The following is a 16,227-nucleotide window of genomic DNA, read 5'->3' as shown; positions in this document are numbered from 1 at the left end:
AGGAAAGGGTGGGAATGTGTTTTTAGCCCCTCGGTGCTCACCAACGTCTCACTCACAGTTATGAGTAAATGTGTTTCTGTAACCACTTAACACATTATGTCTTTATTTACTCCACTGAGAAAACCTGCAGGGCTTTTAATATCCGGAATGCTTTATGAATCTTGGCTTTGCCACTTTTCCGGCAGGTTACATGACAGTGATGGTGTCCTTCAGTGTTCTTAAGTGGTACAAGACACAGTTCAAAAAAAAACCCCGACAACCATTGCATGCATATAGCTGAAGTGGTATTAGGTGTGTCTTCTAAAGTGTGGAACCTGAGAATGGGGGGTTGGGGGGGGAGAGTCTTTAGAAGGTACGGTAAGCACTAAACAGAAAGTACCAAAGATACTATGTTTACCATTATAATTATTCGGCTTATTAAAACAAGGTGTCGGGTGTTTTTTTTTTCAATTCTTAATAATTTGCATTTATTTATTGTGAGGTGAGGCATGTGTGGAAGTGTCAAGAGAACAACTTGCAGAAGTCCATTCCACCCTTTCATCATGGGGGTCCCGGGGATCAAACTCACACCCTCGGGCTTGTTAGCAAGTGTTTTCAGCCACTAAACCACCCCCGGCCCCTTGACAGGTTGTCGCTGTTCCTTGCATTCAGCTCTTGGTAGTTCCTGCCATTATTCCTGTTTCGGAAGGAAATCCTTGAGGCTCAAAGATGCACAGCGAACAGGTGTATGCATATTTTATCAGTCTTCAGCGCGCTTTTTTTGTGCAGCCGTGCAGCTGCTGTGCAGCCTGGGTTTGTGGTCCCCTTCACAATGTGACTGAGCTTGCATACCGACGCCAGCGGCTACTGAGAGTGTTAGAAAACAAGCTACACGGGGAGCTCACCATTCGTGGTTTTAAAACTTTTTAAACTCCAGCAGCAACCTTACTGGCCTCAGCTGGAACTCACAAGGAACCTCCAAAATAGTTAGGGAGTCCTCGGGTGTCATAGAGGCCCCAACCACAGCTCCAGCATCCTCCCCTTCATCATCTTTCCTGAGGTAAGCCCTGGAACCCTAGATTGCAGTCGCCCCGCGGCGGCCAGAGTTCTTACCACAGCTCGTTGAGGAGAGACGTGCGCTCTGAGAGCGGGAGAAGCCAGAAGCAGCGCCCAGCACTAGGCACGTGGGCGGGGCAAGACCGGGTGCTGGGGCGGGGCAACACGGTGGGTGTGGTTAATCGTGGGCGGGGCAAACGTGTGGAGGCGGAGCTATAATCTGCGACTCCCGGAGGCGACGTGGCGAGGGCGGGGCACGTTTAACGCGACGTCTCGCTCCGCTCTTGACCGTGCGCAAGCGCGGTGCGGCGGGAAGCCTCTGAAAGTGTGTCCAACATGGCGTCGGAGCGGAAGACTAAGTTATCCAAGAACTTGCTGCGCATGAAGGTTCTGGGGTCGGGGAATGCTGGGGAGTCTGGCGGGGAGGCTGAGCTCCGAGAAGTCCCGTAGTGGGACTCGGGCGGAAGCGACGGGCAGACTGGCTCTGAATGGCCGCGGCCAGAGCATCACCCCATTCATTCGCTCAGCCTGAGGGCCATTGGGCGTCAGGGGTGAGATTTCGATTAGCCTGCTGTGGGGAGGGAGCTTGCACAACGTAAATAAGAACCTACAGTGTTGAGTGCGGTGGTGGCTGGGCCGCCTGAGAACTTAAGACTTCTCGCGAGAATTGGTCCTTAAGTAGGAACAACGTGAGGGCTGTCAGGTAGTGTCCTAAACTGAGGGGAAATGAGTCCAGAAGCCTAAGGAGGGGAAAGAAGAGAAAATCTGGGACATTTCTAAGAACGAAAGGCAGCTCAGACGTCTGAAAGACATGGAGCAGTAAAACGAGTCTGAAAACTTAGTGGTCACAACATCCAATAAATTGTAAGCCAGACTGAAGTTTCGTTCCTATGTCTCATAAGCACTAAGGAACTGTCTTCTGAGTTGTTGTTTTTAAAGGCTACTTTAACTGTACTGTGGATGATAGTTAATCAGAAAGGCCCACCCTGCAACACATAAGCTTACAGTCAAAGGGACCAGCTAAAAGTTCCTGTGTTCTGAGTGAACGTTGTCTTAGTGGTGGGAATGGAGAAAGTTTCAGTAATGGGGGTGCGGGCAATGATTCTCCACTAACTTTTAAAAACAAAATGAGTTTTTAAAGGGGGTTATGCTATTTTTTCTTTGTGTGTACATGTGCGTCTGTACATAACACCATGTGTGTTCAGCTGCCTGCAAAGGTCAGAAGAGAATGTTGGGGCCCCCGAAACTGGATTTTTAAGCCAGCAAGCAGGTATAAGTACTGGGTCTTTCGCAAGAGCCAAGGGTGCTCTTAACCACTGAGCCAACCTTCCTGTCCCATGATTTTCAAATTTGAAACCGAACCAATTTGAACTAGCTGAAGTGGCTTTGATGGCACACATTTGTAATCCCAGCACTTCGGAGGTGGAGGCAGGAGCTTAGCAAATTTGTGGCCAGCTTGGGCTAGATAGGTAGGAGACCCTATCTCAGATGTCAAAAAGACAACAATAAAAATGGAATCAATAAAAATTGTTTTAAATGGAATCAATTTAATTACAATTTAAAAGGAGAGCAAGGTTAAGGGCAGACGAACACCGGAGTTAAAAATAGGGAAAAGCTAAATCTCGAAGCTTAATACTCGTAGAACATATTTACAGTCCTTCTATATTTAGACATTGTTCTCAGTGTATTGTATATAATGGACCACTTAATTCACATAACAGTCTTCATCTCTGATGACATCTGAGGTCTGAAACAGAAGTAACAGCTGGAAAGACTGGTCATCAGGCCCAGAGCCTTCGATGGTAATGATTAGTGTCTAGCACCTGTCCCTAAACACTCAGGGGGCGCTTGATTACAAAGCCTGGCTTTACAGTGTCATAAAAATGTGTTGAACACAGCTGTCCTACCTATGGAATGGTGTACTTCAGTACACAGTACACTGTAGAGTTTCAGGAGCTTACCCCCAGAATGATATAGCTGTCTGGGAGCCGTGGCCCCCTGCTCCCCAGCACCCCAGTAGAGTCTCCTCTTAACATACTGCTAGCCCAGGAAACGATCGGAATTCCGAGTACTGTTTCTGATGGGTGGTGTCAGATCTCCACCATCTTAAAGGTGATTTATTAAGCCACGCTGTGAGAAGTTGTGGGCTGTCGGTGCTTATGGTGAAGTGAAAACTATCTTAGAGAACATGTCTCCAAGAAAAGGAAGGAAGGCACGAGCGGGTGCTGTGTCCAGGGTCGGGGAGTGAGCAGGATGGGGAAGGAGGGTGGGCAGTTGCCCCTAAATTAGTCAGGGAAGTACTTCTTTCTGCGTGTGAGCAAAATCAGAGTCCTGAGCAGTCGGTGCAATTTGTAGTCAGTGATGTCAGAGAAATGAAGTGAGTCTGGGAAGCACCAAGTGCTCTTAGCTCTGGGCAGAAGCCAGATAAGCTGGGAAGTCAGGGTGGACACTCAAGATCTGGCCCTGGCCATGAAGACAACTAAAGCCGTTCTCTTCCTCACCCAAGTGGACAACATCTAAGAGGACAAGCGTGTGAGAGAGAGCATTGCCTGGGTTGCGTTTGCCTCGGCGGCTGGATTGACAGAGCCCTTGCTGGTGGGATGGAGGGCGGTGAGCATATGTAGAACCAGGATGCCCTAGGAGAAGGCAGGGGGTGTGGGAGCCATCACAGCTCAGGTGGCTGTTCAGCTGGAGCTGATGGGGCAAGAGGGAGAGCACTGAGCACTCAATCCTCCCTCACCTGCTTTCAGGGCGTTTTGGGTTTGTTTGTTCCACTGTTTTACTTAAAACGTTTTCCCCACATGTGTGTCTGCACCATGTGAGCACCTGGTGCCCAAGGAGGCCAGAATAGGATGTTAGGTTCCCTTGAACTAGAGTTTCAGGGATTTGTGGACCCCAAGGTGGATCCTAGGAGTCGAACCTAGGCCCCCCAGGACTTAACCACCTCTTTAGACTCCTCCGACTTCTCTTTAATGCATTTATTTCTTGTGTGTGTGTGTGCGCGCGCTCACACAGAGGTCAGAGGACAACCTACAGGAGTTGTCTCTCCTACCAAGTGGGTCCTGAGGATCTAACTCAGCTTGTCAGCTTTGGCAACAGGGGCCTCTAACCACAGAGCCATCTTGCCTATCAGCATCTTTGAATTCCTCTGGCTGGGGCAGATAGCAAGGATGGGGCACTTCTGGTGGGAGAGAAGGATGTGGGCAGAAGGTTTGGTTAGAACAGTATTGGTTTGTGGTCTTGACTCTTTCTGGACCTTACAGGGTTTGGTGCACTTTGTAAAGGCCAAGACAGTAAGTGCTGTAGGCTTGTAGGCCAGTGAGGGCCCACTGCCCTCCTCAGCTGACTACAGTTAGCTCAGAACTGAGTCAACATGACTGTGCTCTGTAGAGATAATCTCTTATGCACTGTGTAAAAGCATTCACCTATCAATAAAAAATGTTGTTAGCCTATTAGTTTAGTCAGGGGGTGGGAGGTCTGGTAGGAAGAAAGGATTCTGGGATAGAGAGAAGCACAGGGGACTTGACCCCAGACACACAGGAAGATGGTCGCATGTAACTGGGTCCCAGTAACCAGCCATGTGGTAGAACTTAGAATAAAATAATGAGATTATTAAGTTATGAGAGAGTCAGGGAACGTAGCTAGCTATCTGGCCTAGGTATTGGTAACTATATTTGAGTCTCGGAGTCATTATTTGTGGGGCCTTGGGGCCTGGAGGAAAAACATACGTGTCTTAGTTAGGGTTTTACTGCTGTGAACAGACACCATGACCAAGGCAAGTCTTATAAAGAACAGCATTTAATTGGGGCTGGCTTACAGCTTCAGAGGTTCCGTCCATTATCATCAAGATGGGAGCAGGGCAGCGCCCAGGCAGGCCTGGTGCAGGAGGGCATGAGAGTTCTCCATCTTCACCTGAAGGCTGCTAGTGGAATACTCATGTCCAGGCAGCCAGGTGAGGGTCTTAAACCCACCCCCACAGTGACACACCCACTCCAACAAGGCCACACCTCCAAATAATGCCACTCCCTGCCCCAAGTATATATAAACCATCACAATGCTTCATTAATCCCATCACTGAAGAGGCCTCTTGAGTTCCAGGACAGCCAGGGCTACACTGAGAAATTCTGTCTGGGAAACCTTAAAAAAAAAAAAACCTAGACAGTTACTGGTCCAGCTTGAGAACTGTAGTTTCCCAGAGTCTGCTCTGAACCCTCTGTTTTGAGGGAGGTGAAATTGCCAGTTTTAGAGTATGACCTGGGGTGTTCCTAACCCTAGACATGCTTGGCTCACAGCCATGTTCTGTCCTCTCTGTCCAGTGTAGATATGTGTGACTGTGTGCCTTCATGTATCTGCTGAGGTAAAAGTTGAAGAGAGGGGGCGGTTACTCAGGTCTACAGGTTTTGCCACCAAGAATGTCAGGGGCAGCATGAGAGCCTGTGCTCGAACCACTGGGGAGCCTGGAAAGCTAACACACATCCAGGATCATTGAAGCTCAGAGAACCGTTACTGTGCCCCGGGACCTATGGCCACCCATGAGCCAGCGCACTGACACTGGCTTGCTCCTGTTTTAACAGTTCATGCAGAGGGGCCTGGACTCGGAAACCAAGAAACAGCTAGAAGAGGAGGAACGGAAGATGATCAGTGATGAGCATTGGTACCTGGATTTGCCGGAGCTGAAGGAGAAAGAGTAGGTGCCTGGGGTTCGCTTGTCGGGAAGCCCTGCGATGCCTGCCAAGTCGTCCTGTAGCGCCATGTTCTCTGTTGTAAAAACTGCCACCCTGAGTATGTTCCACAGGGACACCAAGTCCCAAGGGTGGGTTAATGCATAGGCCCGACCAGCTCTGTTCCTGTAAGTCCTTTGGCAGCCTGGGGGATGTTTGTCTGTCTGTTTTAATCAGTACTACATCTAATCCCATTCATGTCACAAACACTGCCGCATTGGTAGTCTGCCCTAGGCTAAGCATTCCTTATCCCTTAATTCATACTCACGGAAACCCAGGAGTACTCAGCACCACGGTGCCCGTTTTGCTGTGGAGGACCTGGCACTGGGGCTAAGGGTGGGGGGTTGTTTGCTCTGAGTCACCCGCTCAGAGAGGACTGAGGCTGTCACACCAGAGGTGGGTTTTCTACTTCCAATCCTAGGGATGGTGTGAACAAGAGTGGGAGGGAGGGGTGTGTGTGTGTGTGTGTGTGTGTGTGTGTGTGTGTGTGCGCGCGAGCGTGTGTGCGTGTGGGGGGGGGGGCTGACTCTCTGAGTTTAGTTGTTTTCCTTAATAAAGTGTTGAGTTTTGTCCCACTAGACAATTGCTTAACATGCCGGTGTTTCTGATACACTGAATTTTCTCATCTTTGCTTCTGGCTAAATTAGCCATACTCCTAGTTAGGGCCTTTCTGCTACATATCACAGGGATGCGGCTTGATCTCTTCTCTTTGGCTGGACAGAACTCAAGTATCTCCCTGTTCTGTGCACGTTTGTTACAGTATTTGTCCAATGTACATGGCAGGATTCACTATTTCCCAGATGGAGTAGGCTAGAAAAATGCCTCTGCCCCAAATAATAAATACCCAGGACTTCAACTCTTGAATACATACATACCCTTAGCAGAAATGGCAAACTACTGTGATGAAGTCAAGGATCTTCCAGAGATTATCCTGGATTATCTAGGTGGACTCCAAACGTTGTGTTTTCTGGCATGCAAGTCTGGGTTTCATTGCTATAATGAAGGGCCTGAGGCTGGGTGAAGAAGGAGAGATTTGTTTAGCTGGAGAATTCTGGGGAGGATCAAGGACATGACACTGGTATCCGCTCAGCTCTTTGGAGAACCCGGTGTATAGAGAGCGTCTTGAGGCAGGAAGCAGGAGACTGGGGTCAGGCTCTGGCTTCCATAATGCTCACTGTTGTGAACTCTAGAAAGTGTTTCTTTTTCTAAATACAGTGTCCCTGGTGTCTTCCCACCAGGCCTTACTCTCCCATGGCCTCACTGGAGACCAAACCTCCCCAACATGGGCCTTTGGAGTACCAAGCACAGCACCTTTTAACAGAGGCCACAGAAAAAGAACCACTGACAGCACAGGACCGTGACAACTGTGAGGAAATGCCAAGGACGCAAACTCCTTTGGGAGCAGGGAGCTCCCAAGGACAGAGCCCTGGTGTGGCAGCATGGTTACCTTGGGGGTGGACAGCATCCTGCTGTTAATCTAGGCTCTGTCCTTGGGAGCATCTGTCCTCCCAGGAGCCTGCAACTTAAAATTCCACCAGAGAGTCACAGGGACCTCGCAGCAAGTCCCTTTCTGTCTTCCTGACCATGTATCAGCCCCCTCCATGGTCTTGAGTTTGCCTCCCCGGTTCAGCAAGGCCAGTCTCTGCTCCGCTTCCTGGTCCCAAAGGAGAGTTTGCTTCCTTGGCATTTCCTCACAGTTGTCACGGTCCTGTGCTGTCAGTGGTTCATTGTGGAAACACTTGTGTTTGGTTTTATCCTGTTGGCTATGGTGGGGGTGCTGACTGAGTGCAGTCCCTCCCTCTGCGGCCTGGAACGGGATGGCTTGTGTTGTTGCCCTGTGTGATAGAAGTGTCTTTTGGCATCATATCTGGACCAGATTGTCCATTCTTTCCTTCCTGGCTGCGCCTCCCCAGGCCCCGACTCACCTGTGTGTTTTTGGCAGAGGGAATAGTTTTCAATGAGAAGCAGAGCAGGACTCCATAAAGGGAGTCTGAGGCCTGGCCCTTGCTGGCCTGCTGACCTGGGACTTGGTCAACCAAAGGCTAAAGAGTCACTCTTAGAGTCAGACATACTGTGGTCTGTTCCCAAGAGGAGAGCATTTGTGTCCATGATGTCTGTGCTTTCCCTGATAAGTTCTCTCAGCCGCTGCAGCTTGTTCTGAAGCATGTTTCCAGGCCTGCTAGTCGCTTCCAAAATCACAAGCTCATGCTGAAACAGGAGCCATTGAAGCCAGTCTTCAGTTTTTGGTGTTTATAGCCAATCAGGCCTTCTGTGAGAGCCGCCCAGACCTGATGTTGGTTCCCTGCCATGCGCTTTAATTGCTCTTCTGCTCTCCTGAATATTTAATGACTACGTGGGGTCACAGAGTCTGATGTTTTGCTTCAGCTATGAAAAGTTCAAGTTTATCAAGAATTCCGGGGTTTTTGTGTGACATGGGAGGAAGCCTGCCCGAGGCCATGGCTCGGTCTCCCGGTGCCTTTGGCCAGATGGAGCAGCCTTTCCCGGGTAGAGATCTCACTGTGCTCTTGCTTGTTCCTCCTTTCCAAGACCCAGAAGATGGATTTCCACCCAGGCTTGACCTCCTTCCCCTTCTGTGCCTGGTTGTGAGCAAATGCACTGTTAACGTGGTTTGTTTCCCGTGCAGGAGCTTCATCATAGAAGAGCAGAGCTTCTCCCTGTGTGAAGATCTTCTCTACGGAAGGATGTCATTCAGGGGGTTTAATCCTGAAGTTGAGGTATTAAATATAATTGCTTCAAATTTAAAATTTTTTTCCAATTGAATTTCTTCCTGCCAATAATTTGAGCTTCAGTCTCTCCCCACCAGGTACCATTTCTCTTCATTATATAAAAAATAACAAGTCTTGAAATATTGCCATAGCTATTTAAAGAAATTGCAGCGTGGCAGTCTGGTTTTATGGAAGAATTGAGTGGGTAATTTAATATAGCGGTGTGCGGTCCCTGACGCAGCCACTGTTAGAGTTTCAACTGGGTCTTTTACTGGGATGTCAGGACTGTTCATGCGATGCTATTATGAGAAGTTATTTTCCGGCATCTGTAAATGTCTCTCTCTTAATGGAAAAATGCTACTTAAGAGTGGTATCATTTGACTTTGTAATGGACAGGTTTTAATCCAAGCTGGTAAATAGATTGTTGGTTTTTTTTTTTTTTTTTATCCCAGTGAATCCCTTCAAAAGGCTGTTTGAAAAATGAATGTTCACTTGTAACTGGGCTGTCAGTTGACTTTCCTGACTCGAGTTCACAGAAAATCAGGCCTTTGTCATATTATAAGAACTCCAGTGCCTTTGTTGAGAGCCCTCCTGTGGCCTTGGTCTATGCAGATGTGTGGTGTGAACTTCAGTTTGTGCCAGCTTAGCCATGGTTCTTCAATCTGTGCAGTGACACTAGGGCTGTCCTATATGTTGGCTGTCCTGGACATTAAAGGATTGTCCAGGCTACCCCCAGGCTTTGGCCTCCACCCACTAAATGCCAGTGTCACACCTGCTTTCTTCAACTCAGAAGGGGTGACTAAAACTGTCTCTGGCTATTGTCATCTGCCCCCTGATGGGCAGAACCTCCCCAGATGACAGTCATTTTTCTGGATTCCTCTTGAAAAAGCCACAGTCCCACACCAAAGTTTATTTAAAGATGGAGAGTTGGTTTGGGAGGTAGAATTTGTAGTGGGGGACACAGGGTGTGCATGTAATCAACGTGTTATATTTGCAGAGTCCACGATAGCCATGTTTGGTGTCCATTTTGTCTGCTCAGCCTCCTCCAAGCTTTAAATGGGCAGGAAACTGGGAGGCAAAAGGAAGCAAACACTTGGGATTTATGAGTTTGTTGGCGGAAGATTGGGGTTTGTGTGGATAAGTTTCCCAAAGTGCTTCCTCAGTAGGAAGGTTTGGGTTTAACAGCTCAGAAAATGGCCCAGGTCTCTGGACATGGTGTCTCTCAGCAGAGATTTCAATCAGTCCTGAAAGTGTTCATGAATGCCTCCCCTTGCTATAAAGAAACAATTGTTTAAAAGTTTGTCAGAAAATCACGTGTGGTTAGTACAGTGTGAAGAAAGATGAAGTGCTCTAACCCCCACCACCCTACCCCCATGGATGGATCTACAGTTACTGCCTTGGACCTGCTTTTTCCATTTGGCTCAGGGGTGCACTCAGAGGAAATGGAGACGGTTATTTCCTTTTGTCCTCTCATGGTGAGCTGTGTGCCCCTTATGAGTGACAGGTAGGGTTCATGTTGTAAATGATAGCTTTCCTGGCACTGATGTCACAGTTTGTCCATTGTCACAAGGGACTTTCTGACTAAACTCTGCCAGAAGACAGCCTTGACCCCAGCCCCTCCCCTGCCTCCCTGATGTGTGCTCTGCTGTGTCTTTCAGAAGTTAATGCTTCAGATGAATTCCAAGAACAGAGCGGAGGCAGCAGAAGAGGAGGAGACTGTAGAGGTCGACGTGTCAGATGAAGAAATGGCAAGAAGGTAACAGCCAGGAGCCGTGGGGATGCTGGGTGTTACAGAGTGACCCTAGGGCACAGTGGGGAGGTGTGCCTACTCTGCCTGCTCCTAATGGCCTATTGGCTTCTTGCTGGGGCACGTTGGCCATGAGGGCCCTTTCCATCGCTGGCTCTGGTGACAGTAAACATATGTCTCGGTTTGTTTGGGGGATGCAGAAACAAAACCAGCAGAGAATTTAATTGTCCTTAGCCAACTCTGTAGATTTTTAAGTCATGCAGTCTCTTTCCACTATAAATTTTGTTTTTCTTGTTGCATTTGGCATGATGTTTTTGGCAAGTCTTGATTCCTTTTCTTTTTATTCTTTGAAATTAAATTTGTGCTGTGTATCTTCCTAACAGATATGAGACTTTGGTGGGAACAATTGGAAAAAAGTTTGCCAAGAAAAGGGACCGAGCAAATTACGAAGAAGATGAAAATGGAAATATAAAGGCCATTAAAACTAAGAAGATGTTCTTAAAGCCCCAAGACTGAAATGGCGGCCTCTGATCCAGTGGATGCTGTGAGCACAGCATGGTCTGAACTCACCCTCTCATCCTCTGTACTGGTTAAAACTCTGTCCCTTCTAAGAGACGCATAGGTTTGGAAGTGTGCTGTTCTGAAGACAGATGGATAATGGATGTTATACATCCTTTATACGGCATTCGGGGCGTTAAATATGTGGGCACAGGCCACTCCCCAGATGTTTGGCCTGATTCTGTGTGAATGCACACACATACACATGTTCTCAGTTGCTGTCCAGGAAGGACTGTTGTAGACTGATTACTGCCTTGGTGTAACTGCCCTCACAGTTATGTTTCACTTTGTGAATCATGTCAGCCAATCCATTCACATTGGATTTAAATATTTGAGAACTTTCAGAAGTGATTGGCCAGGAACAGACATGGCTCTCCAGCCTAGAGTCTTATGTGCTCTTAGGCCTTTGTCATGTATAGAAGTGTGAGGTGGGTGTGTTTTAAACAGTCATCTGCATCATTTTTCTAATGTTCTGTAATAAATATGTTTCACATACTTTTCTGTTTCCTTATACTTTGAAATAACTTTAGTCTTCCTCAGTAATAACTTATAAGGACTAGCCATTAGCTGAAAATATCCTAATATCTGAGGTTGAACCATAAAAGGTTTCCTTTTGTCAGTCATGTACAGTTACCAGCTTCATAGGCTACAGCCAGATAGAATTTAGCGCAGGCTAGACCCTGTTCTAAGTGCATCAGCACATGAAGTTATCTGTGCAGACATCCTGACAATTATTGAATTCATTTAGTTTGTTATCAGTGATGAGTGAAGGACATACCTTTCCATGGATCTCTGAAGACTACGGTCATGTGACCTCAGCTCTGTGGGTTGTATGTTACCCTTGCTGTTCAGTACTGCTCAGGTAGGCCTGTGACCAGAGCGATAAAGCGGGTCTCCTAGAAACTTGTCCTATACCAGCTGGGAGTCTGCTAAGTAGAAAGATGGGTTATGTTTAGAAGCCGTGTGTGTGTGTGTGTGTGTGTGTGTGTGTGTGTGTGTGTGTGTGTGTGTGTGTGTGAGAGAGAGAGAGAGAGAGAGAGAGAGAGAGAGAGAGAGCGGCTCAGCTGAACTATAGCAGACATTACCCTCTCTATATGGTCATATTTTGATAGGGAAAGGTTCTGTTTTAGGGATTCTGGAGGGTACCACATCTGAGAATGTGTAAGCACCTAAGAGAATAGGGCAGTATGTGCCCCATCCCCAGGTTAAACACAGTGCTGCATCCTCCACAGATGTGGACGTCATCCTCACGTTTACGCTGTGTTGTTATAACAAAGTCAGCACCCTCAACACAGGTACAACTTCTTCCCTTCTTGTTTATTTTGAGACAGAATCTTAACTGTGGCTGGTCTGGAACTTTTTGTGGAAACCAGGCTAGCTTCAAACTCACAAAGATCTGCCTGCCTCTTTTTCCCCAGTGCTGGGATTAAAAGTGGGGGCCGCCACACAGAATATGTGAATGTTCCGTCTTCCCTGAATGTTTGACTGTGGGAAGATCACGGATACTGATCCCACAGATAAAGGTGTCCAGTCATACCCAGCCTTTGCCATTTCTCCAATGCCAACCAGCTTCTGAGCTGCATCAGTAGACCAGATGAAACTGGACAGAGTTCTTTCTCACACCGCTGCCTTGGTTCCTGTTCCTTCGTCCTCCTTACCAAAACAGCCTGTGGCGTCCCTTCAGAGAAGGGCTCTGGTAGCCCATCCCAATGCACCAACTAAAGAGAAGAAATGGTTAAAAAGCAGGTAAAAAAGCAATTGATTCAGTGTGTCCACCTGGAGAAGGGAACAGGTAAAGGGGACATGGGGACAGCGAGAACTCTGGCTCACCTGGTAGAACCAGATTCAGCTCAGACCACCTAACTACTCAGACCTCTTGCCCTGCCCGAGCTCTTGCTATTTTAGCCTGAAGCACCTTGAAGACACTGTGGGTCACTGGACCTTTTACCCATTTTCACTGGGATCCCTTCTGCTCCAAGGTGCAGCCTTACCATCGTGGAGGATCCCAATGGGGTGGGAACCAGACTTTTTTGGACATCTGGATATCTACGGTGACTTTCCAGTTTAAGATAACGACTTAGCCTTTGTGCCTTCAGCTATAACAGGAGTGAGATGGGTTAGGTAGAGACACTCAAGGCTCCATGCATCTCTACAGACCCAAGCAGGAGGCTGAGCCCCAAAGAGACCGATGGGATTGAAGGCAAAGGTACCATGTTCTGTCTTGCTTTTAGGTCCCTTGTGGGCTCCTGTGATTTTTAGTGTAAGCTGTTTGGAGTGCTTGTTACAGTACCGCTAGGCATCCACTTCCCACTCTAATGACTTCCGCCTGGTATCATGGCCCACCACACCCCATTCAACACCAAGGCCCTGGGTCTGACTGAACAGCAGCATCTCATCCAATGTCAAGAGTTTCAGCTGCCAAACATCCAGGCTTCTACCCTCCCCTGGGTGGGGGTGGGGGCGGGTGGCAGCTCCTGGCAGGATACCTTCCTGTACTACTCTGTAAGGCATGCGGGACCTTGTTACCAAACAGACCAAGAAACAGTACGGTTGAGTGAGCTCAAACCCTGGGAACCTCCGAATTGAGAAGGGCGGGAGTGGAGTCATTCCCTGCCTGCCTCTACCTGCTCTGGAACACATAACCACAACACCCCACTGAGGACCAGGGGTACTGAGTCATGGAACACAAGTACCTGGAGTTCGTGCCCATGAGGTATTTTAGCCCCTGAGCATTTAGCCAATGAGCTTCCCTTCCTGGGCATTTCTTCCCCTAAAAGCTATTTAATCCCTGGTTCATCCCAATAAATGTATGCATTCGCCTCCGCCATCAAATAAACCAGTATGAGCAAGCAAGGATCATCTCTTCATTAAGGATCACTGGGGAAGGCTTTTACCTTAAAAGAGTTGAGCTTAAAACTCCTGAGAAAAGGCCGCCTCTCCTCCAACCCTTCCGTCCTCCGCACTCACTCCAAATCAGACTGGGTTCTGCTTGCCCAGGTATCTGCCTTTCCCCTTCTCTGCCTGGCACGCAGATGCCGGGAAGGAAAGGTAGACCCATGCATCCCTGGTTCCTGACTCCCTCTGTCTGCGCTATATCGACAGCACCCGGAGAGGAGACCAGAAATCCCTGTGGACCCCCGCTGCAGACTTAGCCCTGCCTTCTCCCAGCTGCATGCACATTCTCTCTCTCTCTCTCTCTCTCTCTCTCTCTCTCTCTCTCTCTCTCTCTCTCTCTCTCCCTCTCCCTCCCTCCCTCCCTCCCTCCCTCCCTCTCTCTCTCTCTCTCTCTCTCTCTCTCTCTCTCTCTCTCTCTAGTACTAAAGTCTAAAGTGGCCAGTTCTTTGTTTTGCATTTCCTGTTAAGGTAAAGATGGCCAAGGAGCTATCCTAAAATATGCTAAATCGGTCTGTTGATTATTTCAAGCTGAAATTGCTTGAGGACCTGCAACTTTTTTGAAGGGGCCATCTGACCTGCCTTCCTAAGCAGCAAGCCATGAAGAATGTTTGGGCGAGAATGTTCTTTCTGTGACAATGCCGGAAATTAACCTCGGTCACCAGAGGATGGAAGTTAGGACTGTAGTATCCCTGACATAAACCTTTGTCATCCCAGATCTTGGAGAGGAGCACCAACTGCCGTGGACCCCTGGACTCGTGAACAGATCGGAAGTTCAGCTGAAAACATGGCCGCCATTTCCCTGGTTCATTTAGTGACATCCCATGGCTTTCTACCCTCCCCATAGAATGTCACCAGAATCCGTACTGCCCTACCCTAGCTCTTCACTGTCCCATTTGTCTTCACAGCCTGCCCCAAGCTTTCAGTCCAAATAGTTTATTAACACCACACACCGGTCATTTCTTTAGACTCCTCTTCCCTTGTGAAGATTCTCACTCACATGCCAACTTAAAACTATTGGGCAGGGCGGGCAATACATGTCTGGTAATGCCAGCACTCAGGAGACAAAAGCAAGATCGTGAGTTCAATGCCAGCCTAGGTCAAATAGCAAGTACCAGGCCAACTCGGGCTACATAGTGAGGCTCTGTTTAAAAGGGGAAGAACATCAAAAGCTTCAAACATGGGCCATGGGTAAATACTATGAAGAGAAAAAGAATGTCAACGGGCAATAATAAGTTAGGCCAGTGTTTCTGGCCGTTACCAGGCAATCCCGCCTTGGCCTCTGACGTGCTGAGATCGCAGGTGTGTTCACAGTTGGCATAAATACTTGTTTAATAAATGAAGCATAAATCCCACAAAACCTATTAAGGCATAGTGCTGTGCAAATAAAAACCAACCAGGCAATGAAGCAAAAGCTACTTAGCCTGAACTTGTGTCATCCCCAACCCACTTGGATTTTTGGCAAAGCCTCAAAGTCAGGTCGGAGATCGGAAATGCATTAGCATGTAAAGGAAGGGAAGGCGCAGGTGTGCCCTGTTTGAGCTGCTTGGCATGAGGAAGCTGCAAAGGAACACTGCGCAAATGATTCAAGGCATATATTTGACTTTGGTGGCAGAGACAAAGACTAGAGAACATGGCTGCTAGGCCTCACCTGGCCCAAGTGACCTACTGTTCCACAGCTAGTACCTAGCTGGGTCCCATGGTAATTCTGTTTTTAGTTTATGAGCAACCTCCCTTCTGATCTAGTAGCTACACCAGTTTACACTCCCACTGGCAACGAAATAAGGGTTCTCTGTTCCCGGTGTCCTCTCCAGCATTTGTTGTTACTGATTTTCTGGATCACAACCATTCAAACTGCCTTCGGATGGAATCTCACGGTTTAATTTGCAGTTTTCCCGATGGCTAAGGATGTGGAACACTTTTTCAAGTACTGGCTATGTGTTGTTTGATCAAAGGTATATCTGGAGGGTTTGTTTTTGTATTTAAGGTGGCAAATTCATAATAGCTAAGAAATGGAGTTGACAGTCGGTGTTCATCAGACAAATGGGTACTGAAGATGTGGTACATGAAAGGGTGGAATTTTACTCAAGGTTAAGGAAATGAAGTCACTACCCCACCCCCACCCTTGGCACATCAAGCCACTCCAGGACTACATGCATCCTCTCTCACTGAGGACAGATGAAGCAGCCCAGTTAGGGCAATAGACTCCACAGGCAGGCAGGCAACAGGCTTAGGAACAGACCCTGCTTCTGTTGTTGGAGGACCCACATGAAGACCAAGCTGTTCATCTGAGGGGTGGAACAGGAAGGATCTGCATGGGAGGGTACTGAGTTTGGGCTGTAAAAGTGAATACAATAAATGTAATGAAAATTAAAAAACCAACACCAGCACATTTACGGGAAAATGGACAGAACTGGAAGTAATTGTGTTAATAAGTCAGGATCAGAAAGACGTACATCATGCTTTTTTCTCTCGTGCAGATTATAGATTTTAGGTGTGTGTGTGTGTGTGTGTGTGTGTGTGTGTGTGTGTGAAGTCATGAAACAAA

General features: G+C 47.9%; 1 protein-coding gene across 4 annotated transcripts; it reads left to right on the top strand.

Annotated features, from left to right (window-relative positions):
• The first annotated feature begins 1,317 nt into the window (after window positions 1-1,317).
• On the top strand, window positions 1,318-11,283 carry Mphosph6 (M phase phosphoprotein 6). 4 transcript variants are annotated; one of them, NM_001129881.3, is made up of 5 exons: window positions 1,318-1,422; window positions 5,610-5,722; window positions 8,401-8,491; window positions 10,141-10,238; window positions 10,613-11,283. In NM_001129881.3, exons 1-5 carry the CDS (start codon window positions 1,372-1,374, stop codon window positions 10,743-10,745), a joined length of 486 nt encoding a protein of 161 aa, NP_001123353.1. In that variant the 5' UTR covers window positions 1,318-1,371; the 3' UTR covers window positions 10,746-11,283. The 4 variants fall into 4 exon arrangements, with proteins under 4 accessions (NP_001123353.1, XP_063134347.1, XP_063134348.1 ...); XM_063278277.1 differs by having other exon boundaries at window positions 1,341-1,586; window positions 10,613-11,282; XM_063278278.1 differs by lacking the exon at window positions 1,318-1,422 and adding an exon at window positions 2,699-2,837 and having other exon boundaries at window positions 10,613-11,282.
• The last annotated feature ends 4,944 nt before the right edge of the window (window positions 11,284-16,227 follow it).

The sequence above is a fragment of the Rattus norvegicus genome, chromosome 19 (genome assembly GCF_036323735.1).
Source record: "Rattus norvegicus strain BN/NHsdMcwi chromosome 19, GRCr8, whole genome shotgun sequence".
Classification (NCBI taxonomy): domain Eukaryota; kingdom Metazoa; phylum Chordata; class Mammalia; order Rodentia; family Muridae; genus Rattus; species Rattus norvegicus.
Note: the sequence above shows the minus strand (reverse complement) of the source record. Positions and strands in the feature narration are given on the sequence as shown.